This window comes from Geotrypetes seraphini, chromosome 4 (genome assembly GCF_902459505.1).
Source record: "Geotrypetes seraphini chromosome 4, aGeoSer1.1, whole genome shotgun sequence".
NCBI lineage: Eukaryota > Metazoa > Chordata > Amphibia > Gymnophiona > Dermophiidae > Geotrypetes > Geotrypetes seraphini.
In genome coordinates this window covers 12,466,804-12,486,069 of record NC_047087.1, presented here as the reverse complement: position 1 = coordinate 12,486,069, position 19,266 = coordinate 12,466,804, and the positions used below count along the sequence as shown (strand labels likewise).

The following is a 19,266-nucleotide window of genomic DNA, read 5'->3' as shown; positions in this document are numbered from 1 at the left end:
TTGCCCCCCAAAATGAGGTAAAACAGCAGTTTCTTCTGTAATGGTAGTTCACCCCCTCCCTCCCCCAAAGGGAGCGCAACACTTCTAAGTTTAATGGGAGAGTTCCCCCCCCCCACATCTCCCCTTGAAGCGCTTACTGTAACTGTTTAATCTGGTGCGCATAAGTCCTGCACACGATTGTCGGCGTGCGTTTTAGTTAGTGTACCTCTTAGCCAGGCAGGAGGAAAAATACAAGGAGAATTCCTATAACATGTGCTATTCCTCCCCCTACGTCAGCTTTACTAACCAAAAAATGGGATTTCTAATGGATTCCCAAGTCCTCTGCAACCACAGTATGAGACAAAAACCTTAGTGACAAAGGCCTAAAGTGAGATGATCCAAACTCCAGGTTCTTCCATTCACTGCCAGTTATGAGATTACATTCCAGCTTTGCTACAGAATAGAGAATGACACGGTGACAAAATTCATCACTGTTCCCGTCCCCGCGGATAACCGCGGGAAACCATCTTCATGTCATTCTTTAAAGAGAGAGGGAAGAATCAGAGTTTGGATGCCCACAACCACTGACCCACAAGTTTTGCTTTGAAGAATGCTGAGATTGAGCAGCAACATTCCAGAGCAGATATTGTGATGTCATAATGCCTCATTCCACCAGTGCCTAAGAGCCAATCACATCAGTGATGTCACAATGGCTTCATTATCCTTGGCTCACATAAGAATCAGAGTATGAATGGCCACAACCACTGACCCGCAAGCTTTGCTTTGAAGAATGCCAGTGTAGAAGGACCAAGGTTGAAATAGACACTAGAAAATGACATGGGATTATTTCCCGCGGTTATCCCGCGGAATTTTGTCACCGTGTCATTCTCTATTACAGAACTCTTCCTAAGGCATCACACAGGCACTGGGAATCCTGTATGAATGGGGATGCAGTTAAGCCCTCGTTACTGGCATTATTTGAATTCTTTAGAGTGTGCATGTAAGAGCTCTCGATGCAGCCATGTGAAACTGGGTTTCATGTTTATAGCTATGCAGCCTGAAGCCAGACATGAGTCTGAAACAGAGCGTGAGAGCATCTGAACGAGCAGACAAGGATCCCAGGAGAACATCTGACCAGACTCAAGTGATTCAGCTCAGGGCGAAGACACCAGCTAAATTTACCCATGTCCCATCACATGGGGATCAGCTCCCCTCTGGTCCTCCAAGCTTCTGCATTCCCTTCTTTACTGCTCACAAAGTTGGGGTTAGGGGCAGCTGCAATGCTGGTCACTTGTTTACCCTGTTCAGATCTAGCTAGATCTTTTGGTTTCATATTTATCACAGAATGAGCTAGCAGTGCTCTTCACTGGAGGCCTTAAGGTCTCGTGGTGGCTGTGAGACTCAAAGCACAATGCCTCAACTCTTTTCCCAGGGTACACTGAGGACCATTTTCAATATGGTGTCTAAATCTAAGTTTGGATGTTTTGTGAAGAAACATAGAAGATGACGGCAGATAAGGGCCATAGCCCATCAGATCTGCCCACTCTACTGACCCACCCCCAAGTCTACTATCCTAGGGATCCCACTCCTGGTGACAGGTTCCCTTGGCTTAACCCTCTAAGGGATCCCACATGGGCACAAAAATCCAATAGCAAACGTGCCTATTTTCAAAACTGCAAAACGTCTATCTTTTTATTGAAATGGCCATTTTTCATATGTGCATCTATCTTTTTGAACCATTTTTGAAAAATAAAAATACACAAAACAAGCCATTGGAATGTAGGAGAGGCCACCATTTTTAGTAGACTGGCCACACAGACATCCTAGCAGAGCAGAACACTTCAGGGGCCACTGATCCCAAGTATACACTTCACCAAAACTCCTTTATATTGTATGGTGAGCTCTCCAAAACCCACCAAATAGGGTAAAAGGGATGAGACTTCATAAACCATTATTTCTGAGTGGTTACAATTAAAGCAGTTTATATATTTTTTGACAGGTACTTATGTTGCACCTGGGGCAATGAAGTATTAAGTGACTTGCACAGAGTCACAAGAAGCTACAGTGGGAATCAAACTCACAACCTCAGGGTGCTGAGGCAATTGTTCTAACCAGCAGGCCACTCTGCCCCTCAAACACCTACTGTATCTCCACGAAAGATTAGGTTCTTACCTTTGCTAATCTTCTTTCTTGTAAATCCTCACTTTATTCCTGGACCAGTGTGTTGTTTACCTCCTCCCACTAGGGATCTGTAGGAAGTCTCAAACATAAAAATAGCCTTACTGGGTCAGACCAATGGTCCATCAAGCCCAGTAGCCCGTTCTCACGGTGGCCAATCCAGGTCACTAGTACCTAGCCAAAACCCAAGGAGTAGCAATATTACAAACTACCGATCCAGGGCAAGCAGTGGCTTCCCCCATGTCTTTCTCAATAACAGACTATGGACTTTTCCTCCAGGAACTTGTCCAACCTTTCTTAAAACCAGCTATGCTACCCGCTCTTACCACATCCTCTGGCAATGCGTTCGAGCTTAACTATTCTCCAAGTGAAAAAATATTTCCTCCTATTGGTTTTAAATTATTTCCCTGTAACTTCATCGAGTGTCCCCTAGTCTTTGTAATTTTTGACGGAGCGAAAGATCGATCCACTTGTACCCGTTCTACTCATGCACCCAATTCCTGCTGGCACCATTAATGGAGGTCTTGGATTTTTTACAGTAGTGTGAACCTGCCCCACTCAAAACAAGGGCTACACACTCCAGGCCAATGAAAAACACAGTGTATACAGTCCCTCTGCCTACTTCATCCACTCAGGATAGCAGATATGCAGGTGAAATGTCTGATTGCCTTAGATCCAAGAGAAGGGAGACAGAAAGGGAACAGGGTTCACTCACCTTTTCCAAGCTGGACAAAGCCCAGGATGATGATCAGCACCAGGGCCAACAGCTTCGCTGCTGCAAAAGCATCCTGAACACGGGTCGCAGCCTTCACACTGTAACAATTCACTACTGTCAGCAAAACTGCAGGAGAAAAGAAAAAGCACCATGAGGCTCACACTACCATGGAATCCACCAATCCTATCCAGTTACATGGGAGCATGAGGAGGGGGGAACGTTCATCCTTACTGACCTGCTGCCAAGATATGTGCTCTGCTCTCTTTCATACCCTTATGCCCAGGAAAAATAAAGCTGCCTAACAACCCTCCCAGCTAAATCCTTTGAGTAACAAAAAACCTTCATCCTGTTTTCAATCCGCTCCCCCTGCCCTGGACCCCTTAAGGGACAAGCTCCACATTTGGCTGTGAAGGCAGCCTCCTGCATTTCCTTCCCAGCTCCTTTTGGGCTTTATTTCTTTTCTTTTGTAGTTTCCAGTCACATCCTCTTGCCAGGTTTATAAAGTATTTATTTCCATGTAGTCAGACCAACCCCCCCACCGGGGAAACAAACAGTGCATCACTGTACACTTTCCTTAGTCTAGTAAAAAGCCACCATCCCTTCTCAACCACTGACCCATTCATCTCTTTCTCCTTAACGGTACTTTTGTCCTATTACCACTTTCTTTCCTTAACCTCTTTAAATTAAATCAACTTGTACCTCTTTTAGTCTTTTGTAAACCGCATAGAACTTCACAGTACTGCGGTATATAAACTGTTATTATTATTCCCTTACAGTGCTGGCTGGAGCCCACAGCTTCCAGGGACAGGCTCAGCTCAGTCCTGGTTCTTCTAAGTATGAACCAGGTGAATTCTGGGATCTGTAGTAGCAGAAATCCCCCAAGCTTGATGCCCACTGTACAGGATCTCAATCAGGAAGCAAAAAGTTCCTCTATCACAAAGTATAGCCCAAAAACAACTTCAGCTAGCCAAGTCAGCTCCAAAGATGCCCTCATTTCTCTTCTTCCTATAATTTACCGATTTTAGAACGAGATCTTTGTACCAGCACTTCCCTAGATAGAATCTGTATGGAAGTAGAACAAAACAGTACTTTCACTGACCTTGGAGCAGGAACAATGTAAGGATTCATACCTGAACACAAATGGAGAGGGAGGACAGGGGGAATTCTGCTGTAAAGAAAGATAACTTACAAAGAGTGCAGTTTATTTACAGCAAAATGATGGATATTTGGCAGATCTCATCCTCCCTCTTATCTCCTCCTCAGCAGAGACATTTCAGAAGGGAAAACTCTTGGGATCACAACAAATCTCTCTCCAAGCTGCCCACAGAAGCTGCATATACTGTGCACCCTATAGATCAGATGAATTAAACACATGTAATCCTGACTTTCTGTGCAAGAATACGACCAGAATAAAATGCCTGCCTTTGTAAGAACGTACACGTGAAAACAGATGTCAGAGCAATTTAAGCCATGACTACTAGTAGCTCCCATATCCACGTAGATGAAGGAGCAGCTTCATGCCATCAGCCCACATGGACGGAGTTTATTTTCTAGTAGTTAAAGGAGGACCACAGTCATCTTCCGTGGAAAGTGGGTGGCCCAGGCTGATGAAACTCATCCTCCGCATGTAGCACCAGGCTGCAACCCTGCACCATGCTGGGTTGTGTCTTGAACCCACCCTGTCATTTGCATTATAGAAGCACCAAGCTCTTCCTGCCCGGATGAATCACCAGGGCTGGCTACATCCCGGCAGCAGCTTGCATCAGCCAGAGGGAGTGGCAAGTGCTTACCGCATCAGGCAACCTGTAGAAAATTGCAGAGGAGACCCCCAAAGCACAGGGCATCCTAGAAAAGCTCCTTTCTAGCCCTCTCCTCTATCATATAGAGTAGTAACAGAAAGGTTGAGCAAGGCAGCATGAGAGGAGCCAAAGACTATCAGCTCAGAGCAGAAGGTAGTGAGAGGTATCAGCTTAAAACAGCAGAGCTTCTACCCCTCTATGTCACAGGCTGGCCTGAAAATCCAGCAACAAACTGAATCCATTTTAAACTGTTTTACTGAAGTTAATTTTTATTATCTAGAAATTTCCTGCAGCTTCTTCGGGCTTTCAGATCACGACTGAACTAGGGCTGGGATGAAGCACAGCCAGTCTTCATTCAGAGCAAAGAATCACTTCCCACCTAACTGGGTCATTACAGGGGCTATACCCCTCAAAGCTCCCTCTGGAACCCTGCAATCATATGCCTTAAAGCTTTCTTGCAAACACTGTGGGGTACCATCTTTCTCCTCAGGGCTGTGAATGTCCCCTCCCCCCCCTGCTGCATCCCCAACTGACCCGATAAACAGAAGACTAACCTGGAAATTGAACCCAGGTCCTCATCAAGCCATCAAAGACCACCTATTAGACATAGGTTCTGCTCAGGTCTCTCTTCCCCACATAGTTTGATCAGTGCACCTAAATCCTGCCCCAGGGTCCTGCAGTACCCCACTCCTATTCCAGCTCTGCCAATGAACATGGAATCCCTCAGCAGACCCTGACGGCAGATAAAGACCCAAATGATCCATCCAGTCTGCCTAACCTGATTCAATTTAAATTTTTTCTTCTTCGCTATTTCTGGGCAAGAATCCAAAGCTCTACCCGGTACTGTGCTTAGGTTCCAACTGCCAAAGTCTCTGTGAAATCTCACTCCAGCCCATCTACACTCTTCCAGCCACTGAAGCCCTTCCCAGCCCATCTTCCACCTAACGGCCATATACAGACACAGACCGTGCAAGTCTGCCCAGTACCTGCCTTAGTTCTTCAATATTTACTAGTCTTTTCCGATTCTAGATCCTCTGTGTTCATCCCACGCTTCTTTAAACTCCGTCACCGTTTTCCTCTCCACTCCACCACCTCAGCTGTTAAGCACTTCATACTGACATGTTCACAAGGCTGATAAAAAGGGGTTGAAGGACGCAGCAGGAGTAAATCAATGGTCACTTACACCTCAGCTTAGGGAGAACAGTACAATCAGCAAAGAGCCGCACCTCCCACACATTAAAGTTTTAAAAAGTAACCCTGTGAGGGGGGAAGGCAGGTTTCATTCCCAGGTTTGGCTGGCAATGCTCCCTCTAAGGCAGTGGTCTCCAACTCAAATCCTTTGCAGGGCCACAGAAAAAAATAATGTCTTATTAAAGAAATGACAATTTTGCATGAGGTAAAATTCTTTATAGTTTATAAATCTTTCCTTTTGGCTAAGTCTTAATAATAATATTGTAATTTATAGCTAAAGAGACATATGATCAAGAAACTTTTATTTTACTTTTGTGATTATGATAAACATACCGAGGGCCTCAAAATAGTACCTGGCGGGCCGCATGTGGCCCCCGGGCCGTGAGTTTGAGACTACTGCTCTAAGGAGTGGCCGGATACAAGCAAATTTTTTTGTGTGTGAGCAACAAGTTCTGAAAATCAACACACCAGGATCGCTAGGCTGGCCTAGTCCCATGGGGTAGAAATAGGTCCAGTCTAAGTTCATAAGGCTTGAAGAGCACCTTTGAAACTAGAATCTATACGCTATTTAAATATGGTGTCACCTGCCTACACCTACACAAACCGCTCCTGGGTGTGTCACAATAAAACATGCAGGCCAGGATGTATAGCTAGAAACAAACCGTAGCATCAACTTTTAGTGTCCTCCATCCCCAACCAGTACAAGAGCTTCTTTTATGTCACAAGAAAGGCCTGAAGAGCGCCTGGAGGTCTCTGGCACAGGCTTGTCACTGCTCTAAAGAAGCCCCAAGCCTCAGTGAGGCTTTGTTTCAATTTCTGCTGGCTGTGGTTTTGCATTCTTCTGTAGATTTGCTAAGGGTTTAAGTTCCATGTCAAGATGAAGCAAGTTACCATGTTCTCTGCACAGCCCTGTAATTGCTCTCTTGTGTTTTTACTTTTTTTTTTGTTAAAGTTGAACAAAAACCCCCAACCAAATCACATACATACAAGTAAAGCTAACAGAAAGGGATGATGCAACAGGCAGGCTCATCTTTCAGTGATGCAGGTTATGTGATACCTGAGGAGGTGCTCGACAAAGTCCAAAAGATCCAACACTAAAAGGCCTTGAGAGAGAAATAGGAAAGAGAATCCCCTCTACCCCCAGCAGAAGCCAGAAAAAAAACCCGGCATTGTTTTGTAAACACAACACAGGAGCAGGGAACTGATCCCCAAATCAAAGTCGTAATTTGCTGTTGCAAATCTATAGCAAGGGCTGTCTCTAAGCCTCTAATCCTGTAAATAATGAGAACCTGGGAAGGATTTACACAGAGTAACAAAAAATGACTAGAGCCAAATATGAGACACATTTCTGAGTTCTCCCCTCTGCTACCATCCCAGCCTTCAAGCAGGAAATTCAAGATTATTGGCATCTTTTGAGAAACAACTACTTGTTCCTTTACATAAAATATTTCCAAACAAGGTGTGCTCAGCTTCTTCTTGCAATTTTTTTTTTTTTTTAATTGTCCATCTTCTAGTGTTTACCCGTTCCTGCTGCATGCATGGATACCATATGCCTTCACCCAAACACTGTGTAGGGAGAGGCCTTCTATAGTACCACCTTTCAACCAAACAGGAACACATCGGTATTATTACAATGCAGTAGATCAGAAAGGCACATGCAGCTGCCTCAGGGGTTTAACACTAATTTGTTTCAAAATTCTAAGAGACACTTTGCTATAAAGGCATCTATTCAAAGTTATGGGTAATGCTGAAACCGCGGATTCGGAGGGGAACGTGTACTGCTTTTCTGCGAGTACAACCAATGCAGTTTACAGGGTCAAGACAGCATCTATCTTCTATTCCAAATCATCTAATAAACTTAAAAGAATGCTAAGCTATCAATGAACCAACACATTCAGCAGAATCCTGGTTTGGTTTTATAAGATGATATCTATTTCTATTACATGAAGAACTAGATTATGATTATTGGGCCCAATATTCCAAAAATGCTGAGCTCCTATGTTTGTGCCCTATTTTCAGACCAACTGAAAATTCATCTTGATTTAGTAGCTTAAATTATGTTTATAAAATTAGGCCTGCTATTTGTTTGCCTAGATTTATGAACCTGATTTATGAGCCTATTGCTGAAAATCAGAACTAAACTCCCAATTTTTCCCTGCCCTAAATCTACCCGTTGTCACCCACTTTTTATGCTGCTAAATTCAAGAGTTTAGTGAAATTTTCATTTAAAAAATTTATGATCTCAGTAGATTAGATGCTTAGTAGTTTTTCAAAGTCAGGAGCATAAAATCTTTTGAATATGTATCTAAATTTGACTTTTACCCTCCACCTACCTAATCACTCAGTTCCCAATAAAGCACACAGACTAAAATGCATTGCATAATACACACTGGCAGCAGCATCAGTTCTTGCTTAATTTCCACAGTGTCCTTTTTCCCCAGAACTTTCTCCCCACTAAATGTTAATGTGAACAAAATGTTGCAGGTAATCATCAGTAGAAAAAACTCCTAAAAATACATCCTTTTTGTGACCAAAGGTTTTTGTTAACACACCTACTGGCCCTGGTTATTTAAAGATGTTTTGTTGTAAGAGCACTATATATATTAGGATGTCATGCTCTTAGCTTATTTTTTTTTATATATATCCTTTATTCATTTTCAAATCTTGCAGTAAGTGTACAATATTCAATCAATTAATTCGACAAACATTATCAGTGGGACAAATTCTATAATCAGACTAAGGTCAAATGAATGAATGAGTGGGGGGAGGGGAAAAGAGGTTCTCATCACAGAATTCTGTTTTCCCAGATATGATGCTACAGTCAGGAGACATTTTTTCCAATTTCATTGAGACCCACGTGTAAATGTAAGCCTGAGAGGCCTACAGAACCATGTGTCTGACAGAGAAGGATGTGGCCCATCAGGATGTGTTTGGGGGGAGTGGATGATAGGAACAGAGAAAAGGGGGGAGGGGGTTCTCAGACTCCTTGTATGTGTTTAGAAGCCAGGCATAATGTATTCCTTACTTGAGGAGGATGTTATTGCGTCAGACTCCTTTGGGGGGGGAATGGCATTTTGTGCTTTTTGTGAGTGTAGGCATCTATCTAGATATGTATTTTTAGAGGGGGTGTGTGAGGAAGTGTTATACAAGGGTCTCAGATTCCCTTGATGTATATAGGAGATGTCTCAGGCTTCTTGTGAGTGTGTTTGTTGGGAGTGATGATTCCCTGAACTGGTGTGTCTATTTTTTGGGGGAAAGGGCTGTTGTCTCTGGCTTCCTGTGAGTGTGAGCATCCGTCTATAAATCTATTTATTTATTTGGGGTATTGTCTCAGGCTCCCTATGAGGATGTGTATACTGGGGGGTCTCAGATCCCCTTGGTGTTTGTACATGTTTTTTTTGGGGGGAGGGGGAAGGTGATGTCTCAGGATCTCTGTATGGGCATCTATCTATATCTTCAGAGGGGGTCATGTGTGAGACTCCCTATGTGTTAACTGGGGGGGTCTCAGACCCCTTGGTGTTTGTATATGTGTTGTGGGTTTTTTTTGGGGGGTTGAGGTGATGTCTCAGGATCCATCTATATTTTCAGAAGGGGTCATGTGTCAGGCTCCCTATGAGGATGTGTATATTGGGGGGTCTCAGATCCCCTTGGTATATTTTTTTTTGGGGGGTAGGAGAAGTGATGTCTCAGATCCCCTGGACCCGTGTGTCTTTTTTTTTTTTGGGGGGGGGCAGGATCATATGTTGGTATGTTTTGAGGGGTGGGACGGTGATGTCTGAATGGACATATACCTATATTTTCAGAGGGGGTCATGCGTCATACTCCCTTTGAGGATGTGTATACTAGGGAGAGTCTGATTCCCTCTGGGTTTTTTTTTGTGGGAGGGAGAGGTGTTGTCTCGGATCTCCTGGACCTGTGTGTCTATTTTTTTTTGGGGGGGGGGGCAGGATCATGTTTGTATTGAGGGATTGGGACAGTGATGTATCAGGATCTGTGCATGGACATCTACCTATATTTTCAGAGGAGGGTCATGTGTCATATTCCCTATGAGGATGTGTATACTGGGGGGTCTCGGATTCCCTATGTGGTTTTTTTTTTTGGAGGGGACAGGTGTTGTCTCAGTTCCCCTGGACCCATGTGTCTATTTTTTTTTTTGGGGGGGGGGCAGAATCATGTTTTGTGGGGTGGGACAGTGATGTCTGCATGCACATCTACCTATATTTTCAGAGGGGGGTCATGTGTCATATTCCCTATGAGGATATGTATACTGGGGGGGTCTCGGATTCCCTATGTGGTGTTTTTTTTTGGGGGGGACAGGTGTTGTCTCAGATCCCCTGGACCCATGTGTCTATTTTTTGGGGGGGCAGGATCATATGTTGGTATGTTTTGAGGGGTGGGACGGTGATGTCTGCATGGACATATAACTATATTTTCAGAGGGATGTGTCATACTCCCAATGAGGATGTGTATACTGGGGAGAGTCTGATTCCCTCTGATTTTTTTTTTTGTGGGGGACAGGCGTTGTCTCAGATCCCCTGGACCCATGTGTCTAATTTTTTTTTTTGGGGGGGGGGGCAGAATCATGTTTTGTGGGGTGGGACGGTGATGTCTGCATGCACATCTACCTATATTTTCAGAGGGGGGTCATGTGTCATATTCCTATTCCCTATGAGGATGTGTATACTGGGGGGGTCTCAGATTCCCTATGTGTTTTTTTTGGGGGGGCTCAGGTGTTGTCTCAGTTCTCCTGGACCCATGTGTCTATTTTTTTTTGGGGGGGGGGCAGAATCATGTTTTGTGGGGTGGGAACTGATGTCTGCATGCACATCTACCTATATTTTCAGAGGGGGATCATGTGTCATATTCCCTATGAGGATGTGTATACTGGGGGGTCTCGGATTCCCTATGTGGTTTTTTTTTGGGGGGGACAGGTGTTGTCTCAGTTCCCCTGGACCCATGTGTCTAATTTTTTTTGGGGGGGGGGGCAGAATCATGTTTTGTGGGGTGGGACGGTGATGTCTGCATGCACATCTACCTATATTTTCAGAGGGGGGTCATGTGTCAGACTCCCTATGAGGGCGTGTATACTGGGGAGAGTCTGATTCCCTGTTTTGTTTTTTTGGGGGGAGAGAGGTGTTGTCTCGGATCTCCTGGACCTATGTGTCTATTTTTTTTTTTGGGGGGGGGAGCAGGATCATGTTTGTATTGGGGGTTTGGGACAGTGATGTATCAGGATCTGTGCATGGACATCTACCTATATTTTCAGAGGGGGGGTTATGTGTCATATTCCCTATGAGGATGTGTATACTGGGGGGGTCTCGGATTCCCTATGTGGTTTTTTTTTGGGGGGACAGGTGTTGTCTCAGATCCCCTGGACCCATGTGTCTATGAGGATGTGTATACTGGGGGGAGTCTCGGATTCCCTATGTGTTTTTTTGGGGGGGACAGGTATTGTCTCAGTTCCCCTGGACCCATGTGTCTAATTTTTTTTTTTTTTTTTTGGGGGGGGGCAGAATCATGTTTTGTGGGGTGGGACGGTGGTCATGTGTCAGCCTCCCTAGGAGGTCTGGGATCCCCTTGGGGAGAGGCTCCGGGCGCCCATACTCACGCACGCAGAGGCAGGCCACCAGCTTGGCGCCGCCGTCGGGCACCGGGCAGCTGGGGAAGAGCGGCTTGAGCAGGTAGGTGGCGAAGACCAGCGCCACGATGTACTGCGACGAGGGCCGGATGATGAGCAGCTCGATCCAGAGCTTGAGGAAGGCGGGCAGCGGGCCGTAGACCTCCAGCATGTAGGCGTAGTCCCCCCCCGACTTGGAGATGGTGGTGCCCAGCTCGGCGTAGCACAGCGCGCCCACGATGGAGAAGAGCCCGCACGCGGCCCAGACCACCAGCGAGAGGCCGGGGGAGCCCGCCTCGCGCAGCACGCCCGTCGGGCTCACGAAGATGCCCGAGCCGATGATGGTGCCCACGATGATGGCGACGCCGTTGAGCAGGGTGATGTTGCGCTGCAGGGCCACCGCCTCGCCCTCCGCCGGCTCGCTCAGGATCTTCTCCTCGGCGCCGCGCGCCGGCGAGCTCGAGCCACCGCCGCGCTTCTTCATCGCGGCAGTTGCTGCCGTTGACGTTGCTGCTGCAGCCGCGCGAGCCCACCGCACGTGCAGCGCTGTCTCTGGTGCTGCCGCTTGGCGCCGCCGCCGCCTCTCTTTATTCCCTCCTAGGAGGCTGATGCAAGAGAGGCTCCGCCCGCGCCAGATGACGAGCCTCAGCCTTTTGGGGAGGATCCGGGTCGTCGATGGCACATTTTCGTTTCCAGCCTAATCTTACGAAAGTAAGTTCTTTCAGAAGTGTGTGTGGTTTTTTTTTCCAATTTATAACATTTATTGAAGGAATACATAATAATATAATACAGTAAAATAGTCATTACATTTAAATTTACCATATTAACTTCTAATAAATGTTCATCATTCCTTCAAAATAATTTTTTCAAATTACCTAATACAGCTCTCAATATATTCCCTCAATTTCCAACCCCCCCCCCCATATTTTTATGTACAGTATTTATTTTAAAATAATTTGGGACCCTTATATACAAAAATTATCCTCGAAAGCAAGAAATATGATTCTTAATACTTTATAGTAAAGCTATGTAAATGTTCTCTGCATTTTTATAAACTTGGTATTTCATGTCATCTTTCATTCTAGGGTAGGGGGGAAATAGGAAGGATGATTTAAATATGTGTTAAATTACTTGAACTGTATTTCTGTTTAATTCATTTATTATAATGTTGTAATAATATTTTTTTATATATATTTTGTTAACACTTGTTACATCAATAACAAAAATCAGGAAAAGCAGAAAAAAAAACACATTTCAAGGAAACAACTTAAAAATTCAACATTAAGACTTATGCCAAGTCCACATTAACAGGGGCTGCTCAATACAGAAAGTTAAAAAAAAATTATATAGGAAACCCTTTCAAAAACTTTCAATCAAAACCTAGAGCATTACCAAAACGATGGAAAAGCAGTGGCCCAAATATTACAGCGGGACCCTAAAATATCAATCTACTGAGCGGGGAAATTGAACAAGCCAAATGACTGCAGAATACGTCAGTCACCCATGTGCAACACCAATGCCGAATACCGAATAAGGGACCGTAAACCCCTGGGTATAGTACAGCATCACAGAAACAGGAAAAGTAGAACTTGCAAGGGATGGTATTAGCAGGGGCAACTAGGTCTGGCATTCCAAATCTGACATATTCTATTTACAACATAGAAAATCAAACTACTTTTTCTACCTTTTTGTTACCAGATCATTATATTTTTAAACAATTATATTGCTCTAGTCTCTGGTTTCTGCCTCCCTCTGTCTTCTGTTAACACGCTCACCAGAGTCTCCTGTCCATTTGACATTTCTCTTTATAAGTCCACCATCCATCTTCCATCTGTTTTTAAGAATCATTGAAGCTTCTATGTATTAATAAAGACTTTATCTTTACAAGGAAATATAGGGACACAGATGGAAGATGGAGGCAAGTTTAGACAAGACACTTAACATTTCATCACCCCACGTAAATCACTGTGATTGAACCACACCGAAAAAAATGATATCTCAAATTCCATCCCCCTTTTTCTTTCTTTCATTTGGATCTAGCATTTTCTTTCACCTATATTTCCATCTCTTGTGTTCATCTCCCCACATCCATCATCACCCCTCTATGTCCCTATGCCTCCCCCATATCCAGCATCTCCCTTCTGTATTCGTAGTTCCCCCATGTCTTTTATCTCCCCCAGTGTCCAGCATTATCTATCTATTCCAATATTCCCCCCCCCCCTCCATCCCTGTGTCAGGTATTGCTGTATGGGGATTGGCACAAAGGAGCATTTCCCCTTTATGTTCCAGTTCCTGTGCTCCTACTCAATGCCTGTTATTTCCCCTCTGTTTCTGTATACTACCCTATGTCCAACTTTCTTCCCTCTCTCCTTCCCCATACCAACTTGTCCCTCTCCTCTCTGAACCTACTCCATCCATCTTTTCCTCCCCATTTTACCATCTGGTTCTTTCTCCCACTGTAGGTTCATCATTTGATCGCTTCTTCTTTATTCCCCTTCATCTGGTACCTCTTTCCCTTCTCTCCACCTCCACACACAAGTCTAGCACCTGTCTCCCTTTACTCCGGCCCCCTCCGTTGCAGGTCAGCACCTCTTTCCCTTGCCTCCACCCCCTTCCCCCATCCCACATATGCAGGCCCAGCACTTCTCTCCCTCCTCTCCAATCTCCAGCTCCCTCCTACAGGTCCATTATTTCTCTCCCTCTAATCCCTCTTCCCCCCGCACATCACCTTGGGGTCTGTGAGAGAGGGACTGTTGTATATGCGCATTCCTGCCAGCCACGGACCTATGGATCAGGGATCACGCAGGTAAGAGTGCGAATGTGCGCATAGCGTTTTATTATAGTAGAAGTTTGGCTTTAGCTGCGGTGTTTTAAAACAAAACAAAAGTTCTTTACAGTAAGACCAAAGTGAAAGTGCTAGTGAATGGGATATTATCTGTGGGCTTTGTATTCAGAAGGAGAACCCTTGAAAGCTGTCCTCTGTCCCCAGAGCTTTTAGCTTTGTATATGGAGCCTTTAGCTTGGAAATTGCTACAGGATAGGGAGGTGATGGGGGTTAAGATTGAGGATAAAGAGATAAAATCTACATTATGTACCAATAATCTGTTGGTTAGCCCGGGTAGACTGACAACCTTCCTGTAAAAAGTGTTAATTTCTCTCAGGGACAATGTCTCCAATTGAGTTAGGGTGATCAGGCTGAATGGTCATTACCCATCACGCCTCTATCCCCAGGCATTTCTGGTCTTCCTTCCAGCTTAACTTCTTCAGGCTTTGTTAAGACAACAAACACACACTTCATTCACATGACCAGGCTCCTCCAGATACCTGGTCACCACTGGGTCCTTCTCAACTCTTCATTGCCCCTCTGGGTCTTCGGGCAACTACAGAGCAATGGTCAGACCACACCTGGAGTACTGTGTCCAGCACTGGTCTCCCTACCTAAAGAAGGATGTGACCCTGCTGGAGAGGGTGCAGAGGCGAGCTACGAAGCTAGTATTAGGTATGGAAAATTTGAGCTACAAAGAACGCCTCAGGAAACTGGGCTTATTTACCCTTGAGAAGAGAAGACTGCGAGGGGATATGATAGAGACTTATCTATATATATAAAATCGGATGTATGTATGTATGTGCCGCGATCACGCAAAAACGGCTTGCCCGATTTGAACGAAACTTGGTATGCAGATCCCTCACTACCTGGGGTGATATGTTCTGGGGGGTATCGCGGCCAACCTGCACACCTGGGCGGAGCTACAAACAGAAAATCAGATTTCACCCATTCATGTCAATGGAAAAAATGTAAAAACTGCCTCTGCAAAACCGGCTTGCCCGATTTGAACGAAACTTGGTATGCGGATCCCTCACTACCCGGGATGATATGTTCTGGGGGTCTCGCGGCCCAACTGCACACATGGGCGGAGCTACAAACAGAACTTCAGATTTCACCCATTCAAGTCAATGGGAAAAATGTAAAAAGCTGTGGGACCGATTTGAACTAAACTTGGTATGCTGATCCCTCACTACCTGAGGTGATATGTTCTGGGGGTCTCGCGGCCCACCTGCACACATGGGCGGAGCTACAAACAGAAAATCAGATTTCACCCATTCATGTCAATGGAAAAAATGTAAAAAACTGCCATTCTCACAGTAATTCCAACTACCTGGGGTGATATGTTCTGGAGGTCTCGCGGCCCACCTGCACACGTGGGCGGAGCTACAAACAGAACATCAGATTTCTCCCATTCATGTCAATGGAAAAAATTTAAAAAGCTGCCATTCTCACTGTGACCAATTTGGACGAAACTTGGTATACAGATCCCTCACTACCTGGGGTGATATGTTCTGGGGGTCTCGCGGCCCTCCTGCTCACGTGGGCGGAGCTACAAACAGAAAATCACATTTCACCCATTCATGTCAATGGAAAAAATGTACAAAGCTGCCATTCTCACAGTAATTCAAAAACGTCTTGACCAATTTGAACGAAACTTGGTATGCAGATCCCTCACTACCTGGGGTGATATGTTCTTGGGGTCTCGCGACCCCCCTGCACACGTGGGCGGAGCTACAAACAGAAAATCGGATTTCACCCATTCATGTCAATGGTAAAAATGTAAAAAGCTGCCATTCTCACTGTGACCAATTTGGACGAAACTTGGTATGCAGATCCCTCACTACCTGGGGTGATATGTTCTGGGGGTCTCGCGGCCCACCTGCACACGTGGGTGGAGCTACAAACAGAAAATCAGATTTCACCCATTCAAGTCAATGGAAAAAATGTAAAAAGCTGTGGGACCGATTTGAACGAAACTTGGTATGCAGATCCTCACTACCTGGGGTGATATGTTCTGGGGGTCTCGCAGCCCACCTGCACACGTGAGCGGAGCTACAAACAGAAAATCTGATTTCACCCATTCAAGTCAATGGGAAAAATGTAAAAAGCTGTGGGACCGATTTGAACGAAACTTGATATGCAGATCCATCACTACCTGGGGTGATATGTTCTGGGGGTCTCGCTGCCCACCTGCACACGTGGGTGGAGCTACAAACAGAAAATCTGATTTCACCCATTCATGTCAATGGAAAAAATGTAAAGAGCTGCCATTCTTACAGTAACTCAAAAACGGCTTGACCGATTTGACCGAAACTTGGTATGCAGATCCCTCACTACCTGGGGTGATATGTTCTGGGGGTCTCGCAGCCCACCTGCACACGTGAGCGGAGCTACAAACAGAAAATCTGATTTCACCCATTCAAGTCAATGGGAAAAATGTAAAAAGCTGTGGGACCGATTTGAACGAAACTTGATATGCAGATCCATCACTACCTGGGGTGATATGTTCTGGGGGTCTTGCGGCCCACCTGCACACGTGGGCGGAGCTACAAACAGAAAATCAGATTTCACCCATTCATGTCAATGGAAAAAATGTAAAAAGCTGCCATTCTCACAGTAATTCCAACTACCTGGGGTGATATGTTCTGGGGGTCTCGCGGCCCACCTGCACACGTGGGCGGAGCTACAAACAGAACATCAGATTTCACCCATTCATGTCAATGGAAAAAATGTAAAACGCTGCCATTCTCACAGTAATTCAAAAATGGCTTGACCGATTTGAACGAAACTTGGTATGCAGATCCCTCACTACCTGGGGTGATATGTTCTGGGGGTCTCGCGGCCCACCTACACATGTGGGCGGAGCTACAAACAGAAAATCAGATTTCACCCATTCATGTCAATGGAAAAAATGTAAAAAGCTGCCATTCTCACAGTAATTCCAACTACCTGGGGTGATATGTCCTGGGGGTCTCGCGGCCCACCTGCACACGTGGGCGGAGCTACAAACAGAACATCAGATTTCACCCATTCATGTCAATGGAAAAAATGTAAACAGCTGCCATTCTCACAGTAAATCTAAAACGGCTTGACCGATTTGAACGAAACTTGGTATGCAGATCCCTCACTAACTGGGGTGATATGTTCTGGGGGTCTCTTCACCCAAGAATTTATATGTTCTTGCTCCTGGAGGTGAAACTAAAAATGTTGTTTATAATCAAGTTTTGTGTTAGTTGTATTGTATTCATTTTGTCAAATATTTCACATTATAATTTGAATATTGTACTTTTTATAAAGCTGTAAAAAAATAATTTCATTCACCATTATAAAGTATCTTTATTTGAATCCATTTACAGTGTTATTGCTATAATTAAATACCCGTGCAACGCCGGGGCATCAGCTAGTAAGATAATAAAAGGATTCGACAAAATAGAGCAAGAAGCATCGTTATTCACATTGTCAAATGTGAATCAGACAAGAGGTCATGGATTGAAGTTGAGAGGCGACAGGTTCAGGACAAATACCAGGAAGTTCTGTTTCACGCAGCGAGTGGTGGACGCTTGGAATGCTCTCCCGGAGGAGGTTGTGACGGAGACCACCATTCTGGGTTTCAAGGGCAAGTTGGATGCACACCTTCTTGCAAATCACATCGATGGATACGAGTAAACAGGTTTCATTGGGGAACACCTGGCTTGGCCTCCGCGTGTGCGGGTCACCGGACTGGATGGACCAAAAAGGTCTGATTCGGTGAAGGCGTTTCTTATGTTCTTATGTTCCAGTACCATTTACCAATCTCTTCACTGGTCACCACCAGCCCCACCGGTCACTCGCCAGTGACCTTTGGCCAGTGCTCTCAGGTTCTACAGGCTGCTTCCTCTTGGGTCTTCTGGCAGCTGCCAGTACCATTACTGTTCTCTCCACCAGTCACCACCAGCCCCACTGGTCACTCGCCAGTCCCCATTAGCCTGGGATCTTTTTTTTTTTTAAATGAAAGCTTTTATTGAAAAATATACATAAGTATACAGCAATAACACACAGCAACAGCAAAGCGCAAAGGAAAACATCAACATTGCGATCAGCAAATTAAACAGAAGTTATTGCCCCAGAAACGCTAAAACTAACCATAAATACATCAAAACCACAGCAATACCCCCCCACCCACCCCCCCAGGGACGAAGCACAATACCCACACCACCCAATAGGATAAAGGGTCTCCTAACCCCACCAATAAAAAATTTAAAAAATAGCAGTAATAGGGTCTCCCCAGTCCTAGGCTCCCAATCAAACATCAAAGTCAACACCCCTCTCCCCCCTTCCACTAATCCCTATAGATGCCCGAAAACGACGCCAAATACGAGCATAGCCATGGTGTTTGCCATGTCGTAAAGCCGTCAACTGATAAAGAAGCTGCCAGTTAGTCAAGCGCTGTTCCACCATATACCAAGTGGGAGGTCGCCCCTGATTCCACAAGGATGCTAGGGCCAACCGGGCAGCAGTGAAAGCTATCTTGCAGAATAAGGAATCTCCCCAATCAAGATCCAATTGGTGCCAATACAACAGGGCATGTTTCCAGTCCACCGGAACCCGCAAGTTGAGAATCCGGGACACTCGAGAGAACACCTCAATCCAAATTAGCCTGGGATCTTGAACTCTTCTTGCTACATGTGGGGCCATCGCCAGTTTCCTGATCCTCAGCCTTCTGGGTCCCCAAGGGTCCTGGACACCTTTCACCAGTCATCAAGTTTGAGCCCTTCCTGGACTCCAAGCTCTACCAAGCCCTCCTTTTTCCAGACCCACTCCCAGTCACTGAGGGAAAGATTCTCAAAACCTAAACATGTCTTTAACCTGCTCCAGCCTGTTTAGTGTGCATGTATTTTAGCGGCAGATTATCAAAATACTTACCATGGTCTTTTCTTTTTCCTAGCAGTCTCTGATTCTGCCATGCAAATGTACAATGATG

General features: G+C 45.2%; 1 protein-coding gene across 1 annotated transcript in view; it reads right to left on the bottom strand.

Annotated features, from left to right (window-relative positions):
- Nucleotides 1-12,063, bottom strand: part of SLC7A5 (solute carrier family 7 member 5) — a 56,380-nt gene extending 44,317 nt beyond the window's left edge. The window contains exons 1-2 of the mRNA XM_033941059.1: nt 11,471-12,063; nt 2,873-2,998 (exon numbers count right to left, since the gene is read on the bottom strand). Of these exons, the coding sequence (XP_033796950.1) occupies nt 2,873-2,998; nt 11,471-11,963 (619 nt within the window). The 5' untranslated portion in view covers nt 11,964-12,063. The remainder of the gene's footprint in view (nt 1-2,872; nt 2,999-11,470) is intronic.
- Nucleotides 12,064-19,266: the final 7,203 nt, after the last annotated feature.